The 11,054-nt window shown below is 45.0% G+C and overlaps 1 protein-coding gene across 1 annotated transcript in view; it reads right to left on the reverse strand.

The window, feature by feature from the left end:
* Positions 1-2,540: 2,540 nt before the first annotated feature.
* Positions 2,541-11,054, reverse strand: part of LOC110510419 (protein phosphatase 1 regulatory subunit 14B) — a 42,281-nt gene continuing 33,767 nt past the window's right edge. The window contains exons 2-3 of the mRNA XM_036987247.1: positions 5,015-5,131; positions 2,541-3,674 (exon numbers count right to left, since the gene is read on the reverse strand). Of these exons, the coding sequence (XP_036843142.1) occupies positions 3,606-3,674; positions 5,015-5,131 (186 nt within the window). The 3' untranslated portion in view covers positions 2,541-3,605. The remainder of the gene's footprint in view (positions 3,675-5,014; positions 5,132-11,054) is intronic.

Below are 11,054 nucleotides of genomic sequence, written 5' to 3' on the forward strand. Positions count from 1 at the left end.
ACTGTAGGCCCATTATATTCTATTGGCATTTGCAGTGGACTTTGTCCCGGAAAAAAAAAAAAAAAAACAAGCTACTTGAGAATTATTTTTTTTAAACACCCCCCCCCCCCCCCCCCCCCCCCCCTCCGACAAACAACCTGCAGGTGTTGTTAGAACCATTTCCAGAGTCATGCTGTGTTGTCACACATGAACACACACACATATATTATTAACATGTATTTTTTTATTAAAGTTGCATAAAAGTGTAACAGCATTGTGGTAAAACAACAAAACCCCCGTCGATACATTTCTGTTCTTCAGTTTCTTCAGTTTCTTTCTTATTAAAACACTTTATAAACGGCGTTTCAATATTCAAAGTTGTCACACAGTAAAAAAAACAAATATCTGACACCCAACAACAGTCTATCAGGGGCCCCTTCTCAAATGGCACCCTAATCCCTATATAGGGCACTACTTTAGACCAGGGCCCTATTCTCTATATAGGGCACTACTTTAGACCAGAGCCCTATTCCCTATATAGGGCACTACTTTAGACCAGAGCCCTATTCCCTATATAGGGCACTACTTTAGACCAGAGCCCTATTCCCTATATAGGGCACTACTTTAGACCAGAGCCCTATTCCCTATATACACACTACTATAGACCAGGCACCCTATTCTCTATATAGGGCACTACTTTAGACCAGAGCCCTATTCCCTATATAGGGCACTACTTTAGACCAGAGCCCTATTCCCTATATAGGGCACTACTTTAGACCAGAGCCCTATTCCCTATATACACACTACTATAGACCAGGCACCCTATTCTCTATATAGTGCACTACTATAGACCAGAGCCCTTATCCCTATATAGGGCACTACTTTAGACCAGGGCTGGCACCCTATTCCCTATATTGGGCACTACTATAGACCAGAGCGCCAAATCCCTATATAGGGCACTACTTTAGACCAGGGCTGGCGCCCTATTCCCTATATAGGGCACTACTTTAGACCAGGGCTGGCGCCCTATTCCCTATATAGGGCACTACTTTAGACCACAGCCCCTAGGTTAGTACTGTAAGTAACAACCCATAGGAAAGTAACCATGCCCCTAGGTTAGTACTGTAAGTAACAACCCATAGGAAAGTAACCATGTCCCTAGGTTAGAACTGTAAGTAACAACCCATAGGTAAGTAACCATGTCCGAGCCCTGACAACCCATAGGTAAGTAACCATAGTAACTCGTCCCACCCCCTGTTTCTGTTGCGGAAGGCAGCTTGATGTACAAGCACACCCCCTGGATAGGAGGCTAGTCTATCGCTAAAGTAGTGCACTATATAGGGAATAGGGTGCCAGCCCTGGTCTAAAGTAGTGCACTATATAGGGAATAGGGTGCAAGCCCTGGTCTAAAGTAGTGCACTATATAGGGAATAGGGTGCCAGCCCTGGTCTAAAGTAGTGCACTATATAGGGAATAGGGTGCAAGCCCTGGTCTAAAGTAGTGCACTATATAGGGAATAGGGTGCAAGCCCTGGTCTAAAGTAGTGCACTATATATGGAATAGGGCTCCATTTGGGATGAGACCCAGGTATCATAATAGTACACACAGTAATAATTGACCTAGAATAGATATTCACATCTAAACAACGTAAAGAGGTGTAGATGACCTCTAGATGACCTTTTTCCTAAACAACCACAGAATCATCCTTTAAAAAAAAGAGGATGAGTCAAAAGAGAAAAACATTTTGTTGTGTTTTTTTTAAATATTTTTTTAAAATTGTTGTTAAAAAAGTTGTGGACGTCTCCTTTTATTTGGTTTGTAACTTCAATATAGACCTAAGGCAACGTCAGTTATTAAACAAGAGATGGAGGGATGGAAGGAGAGAGCTGGATGAAGGGAAGGAGGGAGAGGGATGGAGGGTGAGAAGGAGGGAGAGAGGGATGGAGGGTGGGTGGGAAGGAGGGAGAGAGGGATGGAGGGTGGGAAGGAGGGAGAGAGGGATGGAGGGTGGGAAGGAGAGTGAGATGGAAGGAGGGAGAGAGGGATAGAAGGGAAGGAGGGAGAGAGGGATGGAGGGTGGGAAGGAGGGAGAGAGGGTGGGAAGGAGAGTGAGATGGAAGGAGGGAGAGAGGGATAGAAGGGAAGGAGGGAGAGAGGGATGGAAGGGAAGGAGGGAGAGAGGGATGGAGGGTGGGAAGGAGGGATAGAGGGTGGGAAGGAGAGTGAGATGGAAGGAGGGAGCTGGATGAAGGGAAGGAGGGAGAGGGATGGAAGGGAAGGAGGGATGGAGGGTGGGAAGGACAGAGGGAGGGAGAGGGAAGGAGGGAGGGATGGGAGGGAAGGAGAGAGAGATGGAGGGTGGGATGGAGTCATCTGTAGATCGCTGAAAGTAGAAAGGGAAGGAGTCAGAGGAAGGAGTCAAGGGAAGGAGTCAGAGGAAGGAGAGAGGAAGGAGACAGAGGAAGGAGTCAAGAGGAAGGAGAGAGGAAGGAGTCAGAGGAAGGAGACAGAGGAAGGAGTCAGAGGAAGGAGTCAGAGGAAGGAGACAGAGGAAGGAGACAGAGGAAGGAGACAGAGGAAGGAGACAGATGAAGGAGACAGAGGAAGGAGACAGAGGAAGGAGTCAGAGGAAGGAGTCAGAGGAAGGAGTCAGAGGAAGGAGTCAGAGGAAGGAGTCAGAGGAAGGAGGGGCAAAAGAGAAACATGGGGTGAGTGAGAGAGCTGCATGATTGGCAACAATAAGGCCTTGTGAGGCAGCCAAGCCAGGAAGAGTAAGACCTCTGATTCTCTCTCTTTTTCTCCATTTATCTCCCTCTCAATGATTATACCCCCCCCCCCTCCACCTCTTTCCCGTGTGTGTTGATGAGAGAGCGCCAGTGTGTGTTTGTGTGTGTACCAGTGTTCACATCTGTGTGAGCGTGTGAAGGAACAGCAGCTGTGGTCTGTGTTTCTGCTGTTCCCTGAGTGTGTGTGTGTGTGTGTGTGTGGATATTTGGATGAACACATTCAGACACATTTTCCACTACCCAGTGCCCCCCTCCCTCCCCCCCTCCCCTCCCCTCCCTCCCTCCCCCCCTACCTCACCTCCTTGGCTACTAAAACTCAGAATATATCCTGGGCTTGGCTACTAAAACTCAGAATATATCCTGGGCTTGGCTACTAAAACTCAGAATATATCCTGGGCTTGGCTACTAAAACTCAGAATATATCCTGGGCTTGGCTACTAAAACTCAGAATATATCCTGGGCTTGGCTACTAAAACTCAGAATATATCCTGGGCTTGGCTACTAAAACTCAGAATATATCCTGGGCTTGGTTTACAACTACATTATAGTTTGCTATATTCACTCATTAACATGAGAAATATGACCGATCGTTTGATTATTTAACAACAATACAACAAAAATTAAAATATTGAAATAAATGTAAACTAAATAAAGCATTAAAATAAAAATAAAAATCACAGGATATGACATCATACACCCTGCTTGGATCTGATTGGCTGCTTCGATCACCTATCTTACTCCTCTATCTCTGAGGAAGCCAAGCTCCTGTTTCTTGGGGTGAGGTTGGAGTGAGGGAGGGAGGCGGGAGGAGGCAGGGGGTGAGGTGACTCAGGGTTGAGGTTATTTCTTCTGGGGGGTGGTGAGTTTCTGCATGCCACGTATTTTATCCAGCAGACCAGACACAAAGTCCTACAGGGAGAGAAGAGGGACAAAACACACCATTAGAAACAACCACCTACAGGGACAAAACACACCATCAGAAACAACATCCTAGTGGGAGAGAAGAGGGACAAAACACACCATTAGAAACAACATCCTAGTGGGAGAGAAGAGGGACAAAACACACCATCAGAAACAACATCCTAGTGGGAGAGAAGAGGGACAAAACACACCATCAGAAACAACATCCTAGTGGGAGAGAAGAGGGACAAAACACACCGTTAGAAACAACATCCTAGTGGGAGAGAAGCGGGACAAAACACACCATTAGAAACAACATCCTAGTGGGAGAGAAGAGGGACAAAACACACCATCAGAAACAACATCCTAGTGGGAGAGAAGAGGGACAAAACACACCGTTAGAAACAACATCCTAGTGGGAGAGAAGAGGGACAAAACACACCATTAGAAACAACATCCTAGTGGGAGAGAAGAGGGACAAAACACACCATTAGAAACAACCACCTACAGGAACAAAACACACCATTAGAAACAACATCCTAGTGGGAGAGAAGGGGGACAAAACACACCATTAGAAACAACATCCTAGTGGGAGAGAAGAGGGACAAAACACACCATCAGAAACAACATCCTAGTGGGAGAGAAGAGGGACAAAACACACCGTTAGAAACAACCACCTACAGGGAGAGAAGAGGGACAAAACACACCGTTAGAAACAACCACCTACAGGGAGAGAAGAGGGACAAAACACACCATTAGAAACAACCACCTACAGGAACAAAACACACCATTAGTACAAAGTCAAAACATACATATAGCACGCAATAAAATGAATAAAACATCTTATTTATAAATGTTACCTAAAGAATTCTGATTCTGCCACGACAATAGACAAAATGGCTTCTCAAAATGGTGGACTCAAAGACCGACGGAGGACCGTCTGGAAACAACAGCAAGCCCCTTATGTACCTCACATAGACCTAAAACAAGGCTGTTCACTGTCGGTCCTGGAGGGCCGAAACACTGATGGTTTTTCATCCTCTCCCTCTATTGAGGGACAAATTCAGACCTGTGACACCAGGTGAGCCCTGATCAATTAATTGGATAGGTGTTAGTTGTCACGCCCTGACCACGGAGAGCCCTTGGTTCTCTATTGTATTGTAGGTCAGGGCGTGACTAGGGGGGGGTGTGTTCTAGTTTTCATATTTCTATGTTGGTGTGCTTGGTATGGTTCCCAAACAAATAAAAACCACAATTCAACCACGAATACAATGTTTTTAAAATGATTCAGGATAAGACATGTAAACATGTATTTCCATTGCGGACCTCCGGCCGTGGGACTGACGTACCTCAGTTGGTTTGTAACAGTCTACCAGGAGATCTTTAACTCTGGCTCCTCTGTCATCATCGCTAGGCATGTCCAGCAGCTCATCCACATCTATCTCCAACTCTGGTATAGCCTCCTCCTGTCATTCAAGGAAAAAGAGGGAGGGAGGGATGAGGAACAACATCTACGATGCATAATATTCAGAAATTATTCTGAACCCTGGACTTTTCCCCCACACATTTTGTTACGCCTTTAAAAAAAAATGCTTCAATTGTTTTTATTACTCATCAAATATACACACACAATACTCCATAATGACATCACAATACTCCATAATGACATCACAATACTCCATAATGACATCACAATACTCCATAATGGCATCACAATACTCCATAATGGCATCACAATACTCCATAATGACATCACAATACTCCATAATGGCATCACAATACTCCATAATGACATCACAATACTCCATAATGGCATCACAATACTCCATAATGACATCACAATACTCCATAATGACATCACAATACTCCATAATGACATCACAATACTCCATACTGACATCGCAATACTCCATAATGGCATCACAATACTCCATAATGACATCACAATACTCCATAATGACATCACAATACTCCATAATGGCATCACAATACTCCATAATGGCATCACAATACTCCATAATGACATCACAATACTCCATAATGGCATCACAATACTCCATAATGACATCACAATACTCCATAAAGATACACAATACTCCATAATGGCATCACAATACTCCATAATGGCATCACAATACTCCATAATGACATCACAATACTCCATACTGACATCGCAATACTCCATAATGGCATCACAATACTCCATAATGACATCACAATACTCCATACTGACATCGCAATACTCCATAATGGCATCACAATACTCCATAATGGCATCACAATACTCCATACTGACATCACAATACTCCATAATGTCATCACAATACTCCATAATGTCATCACAATACTCCATAATGGCATCACAATACTCCATAATGACATCACAATACTCCATAATGGCATCACAATACTCCATAATGGCATCACAATACTCCATACTGACATCACAATACTCCATAATGGCATCACAATACTCCATAATGGCATCACAATACTCCATAATGGCATCACAATACTCCATAATGACATCACAATACTCCATAATGACATCACAATACTCCATAATGACATCACAATACCCCATAATGACAACACAATACTCCATAATGGCATCACAATACTCCATAATGGCATCACAATACTCCATAATGGCATCACAATACTCCATAATGACACACACAATACTCCATAATGACATCACACAATACTCCATAATGACATCACACTACCCAATCATGACATCACAATACCCCATAATGACAAAGTAAAAACATGTTTTTAGAATTTTTCAAATTTTTTTATAAAAAAAACCTGGAAAGATCGCATTTACGTAAGTATTCAGACCCTTTACTCAGTACTTTGTTGAAGCACCTTTGGCAGCGATTATAGCCTTGAGACTTCTTGAGTATGACGGTACAAGCTTGGCACACCTGTATTTGGGGAGTTTCTTCCATTCTTCTCTGCAGATCCTCTCAAGCTCTGTCAGGTTGAATAGGGAGCGTCGCTGCACAGCTATTTTCAGGTCTCTCCAGAGATGTTAGATCAGGTTCAAGTCCGGGGTCTGGCTGGGCCACTCAAGGACATTCAGAGACTTGTCCCGAAGCCACTCCTGTCTTGTCTGTGTGCTTAGGGTCGTTGTCCTGTTGGAAGGTGAACCTTCGCCCCAGTCTGATGTCCTCAGCGCTCCGGAGCAGGTTTCCACCAAGGATCCAGGCTGTATCACAACCGGCCGTGATTGGGAGCCCCATAGGGCGGCGCACCATGTGCCCAGCGTCATCCGGGTTCGGGTCACCCCGCCACGCAGTCTCCTCGTGGAATGCAACGTAATCGGCGTCCAAAATTTGCCGATTACCGATGGTTATGAAAACTTGAAATCCACCCTGCCGATTAAATCGGTCGACATCTAGACGCAACCCCTATGTGTTCTAGAATACATGACTATTTCTCAACCCATATGTGTTCTAGAATACATGACTATTTCATCAACCCATATGTGTTCTAGAATACATGACTATTTCATCAACCCATATGTGTTCTAGAATACATGACTATTTCTCAACCCATATGTGTTCTAGAATACATGACTATTTCATCAACCCATATGTGTTCTAGAATACATGACTATTTCTTAACCCATATGTGTTCTAGAATACATGACTATTTCATCAACCCATATGTGTTCTAGAATACATGACTATTTCTCAACCCATATGTATTCTAGAATACATGACTATTTCATCAACCCATATGTGTTCTAGAATACATGACTATTTCATCAACCCATATGTGTTCTAGAATACATGACTATTTCATCAACCCATATGTATTCTAGAATACATGACTATTTCATCAACCCATATGTATTCTAGAATACATGACTATTTCTCAACCCATATGTATTCTAGAATACATTACTATTTCTCAACCCATATGTGTTCTAGAATACATGACTATTTCTCAACCCATATGTGTTCTAGAATACATGACTATTTCATCAACCCATATGTGTTCTAGAATACATGACTATTTCATCAACCCATATGTGTTCTAGAATACATGACTATTTCTCAACCCATATGTGTTCTAGAATACATGACTATTTCATCAACCCATATGTGTTCTAGAATACATTACTATTTCTTAACCCATATGTGTTCTAGAATACATGACTATTTCATCAACCCATATGTGTTCTAGAATACATGACTATTTCTCAACCCATATGTATTCTAGAATACATGACTATTTCATCAACCCATATGTGTTCTAGAATACATGACTATTTCTTAACCCATATGTGTTCTAGAATACATGACTATTTCTCAACCCATATGTGTTCTAGAATACATTACTATTTCTCAACCCATGTGTTCTAGAATACGTGACTATTTTCTACGCTTAATTGGTCTCCTCTCTCTGACCTCTTTTCTATTTTTATCCTCCATCTCAGATTTCTAATGACTATGTCTCCCTCTGTTTGATTCTCTCTCCTCTGACCTTCTCCCTCTTTTCCCCACATCTCTTTTTGTCTCTCCCATCTCCCTCTCTTTTCCCTCTTCCCCATCTGTTTCTCTCTGTTGTTCCCTCTTTCCCCCCCATCTCTCTCTCTCCTCCATCTCATTGTTTCGCTCTCTGTCCTTCTCTCCCTTTTCCCCATCTCTCTGTCTCTCCCATCTCTGTTTCTCTCTCTCTCTCCCTCTCCTCCCCATCTCCCCCTCATCTCCCCCCATCTCTCTCTCTCCCTCTCCTCCCCGCCCCTCTCTCTCTCTCTCCCCCCCATCTCTCTCCCTCTCCTCCCCCCCCCCCCCATCTCATCTCTCTCCCTCCCCTCCCCGCCCAATTTCTCTCCCTCTCCTCTCTACCCCCCATCTCTCTCTCCCCCATCTCTCCCCCCCTCATCTCGCTCCCTCTCCTCAATCTCTCTCCCCTCAGGATATAAATACGTTTCCATGACTTTTTCCTCCAACAGCCAATCACAGGAGCAGATCCTTTCTCCCATGATCTTCTCTCTCTCAATTCAATAAGGGCTTTATTGGCTTGGGAAACATGTGTTTACATTGATAAAGCAAGTTAAATAAATTAACAAAAGTGAAATAAACAATACAAATGAACAGTAAACTCACAAATTACACTCAAAAGTTCCAAAATAATTCTCGTTTTCGAGTGTTTTCTCTTTCTATCTATAATCCGTCATGTCTCTCACTCCTTTTCTCTCTCTCCCCCTCGGTTCTCTCTCTCCCTCCTCATCCTCCCCCTCAATTCTCTTTCTCCCCTTCATCCTCCCCCTCGGTTCTCTCCCCCCCCTCATCCTCCCCCTCGCTTCTCTCTCTCCCCCTCATCCTCCCCCTCGGTTCTCTCTCTCCCCCCGCATCCTCCCCCTCGGTTCTCTCTCTCCCCCCGCATCCTCCCCCTCGCTTCTCTCTCCCCCCTCATCCTCCCCCTCGGTTCTCTCTCTCCCCTCATCCTCCCCCTCGGTTCTCCCTCTCCCCCCCTCATCCTCCCCCTCGGTTAGGGCTGCCCAAGCCAGCTGTCACTGCACCTGCCTACAGGCCACACACAGCACACAGGCGCATTGACACACACGCAGGCCAAGGCAAGCACATTGCTGACGCTCAAATACACAGAGATGTAGCCACACTTCTCTCTCTCTGTCCTTTATCCTAACACACACACACACACACACACACACACACACACACACACAGAGAGAAAATGCATTTAGCTAGGGTAAAGGAAGGAGGGGAACCGTGTGTGTGTGTGTGTGTGTGTTAGAGCTAAGTAGATATAAGGGATTTAATCAGAGTGGCAGAGCCTGACAGAGAGGCGACACACACACACACACACACTGAAGCTGGGGTGAGAGTGAGGTAAGCCGACACAAAGAATGTTCCACACAACATGTGCTACCAGTCAGTCAGTAAGTCAGAAAAAGAGAGCTGGAGGGAGGGGGGTTACTAAGAGAAAGCTGGAGGGGGGGGGGGGGGTTATCAAGAGAGCTGGGGGGGGGGGGTGGCATCAAGAGAGAAAGAGGCACAGGACAGAGCAACAGAGGCAGCGAGAGCACGAGAGAGGGAACGAGAGAGCACGAGAGAGGGAACGAGAGAGCACGAGAGAGGGAACGAGAGAGCACGAGAGAGGGAACGAGAGGGAACGAGAGAGGGAACGAGAGAGGGAACACGAGAGCACGAGAGAGGGAACGAGAGAGCACGAGAGAGGGAACGAGAGTGGGAACGAGAGAGCACGAGAGAGGGAACGAGAGAGGAAACGAGAGAGGGAACGAGAGAGCACGAGAGAGGGAACGAGAGAGCACGAGAGAGGGAACGAGAGAGCACGAGAGAGGGAACGAGAGAGGGAACGAGAGAGCACGAGAGAGGGAACGAGAGAGCACGAGAGAGGGAACGAGAGAGCACGAGAGAGGGAACGAGAGAGCACGAGAGAGGGAACGAGCGAGCACGAGAGTGGGAACGAGCGAGCACGAGAGTGGGAACGAGCGAGCACGAGAGTGGGAACGAGCGAGCACGAGAGTGGGAACGAGCGAGCACGAGAGTGGGAACGAGCGAGCATGAGAGTGGGAACGAGCGAGCACGAGAGAGGGAACGAGAGAGCACGAGAGAGGGAACGAGAGAGCACGAGAGAGGGAACGAGAAAGCACGAGAGAGGGAACGAGAGAGCACGAGAGTTACAGTTTAACTGTGAACACTAAGGCTGTACCTGCTTTAAAGTTACAGTTTTACTGTGAACACTAAGGCTGTACCTGCTTTAAGTTACAGTTTAACTGTGAACACTAAGGCTGTACCTGCTTTAAAGTTAAAGTTTAACTGTGAACACTAAGGCTGTACCTGCTTTAAGTTACAGTTTAACTGTGAACACTAAGGCTGTACCTGCTTTAAGTTACAGTTTAACTGTGAACACTAAGGCTGTACCTGCTTTAAGTTACAGTTTTACTGTGAACACTAAGGCTGTACCTGCTTTAAAGTTACAGTTTTACTGTGAACACTGAGGCTCTACCTGCTTTCAGTTACAGTTTAACTGTGAACACTGAGGCTGTACCTGCTTTAAAGTTACAGTTTTACTGTGAACACTAAGGCTGTACCTGCTTTAAGTTACAGTTTAACTGTGAACACTAAGGCTGTACCTGCTTTAAAGTTACAGTTTTACTGTGAACACTGAGGCTGTACCTGCTTTAAGTTACAGTTTAACTGTGAACACTAAGGCTGTACCTGCTTTAAAGTTACAGTTTTACTGTGAACACTAAGGCTGTACCTGCTTTAAGTTACAGTTTAACTGTGAACACTAAGGCTGTACCTGCTTTAAAGTTACAGTTTTACTGTGAACACTAAGGCTGTACCTGCTTTAAGTTACAGTTTTACTGTGAACACTAAGGCTCTA

Source organism: Oncorhynchus mykiss, chromosome 9, assembly GCF_013265735.2.
Source record: "Oncorhynchus mykiss isolate Arlee chromosome 9, USDA_OmykA_1.1, whole genome shotgun sequence".
In the NCBI taxonomy this organism is placed as follows: domain Eukaryota; kingdom Metazoa; phylum Chordata; class Actinopteri; order Salmoniformes; family Salmonidae; genus Oncorhynchus; species Oncorhynchus mykiss.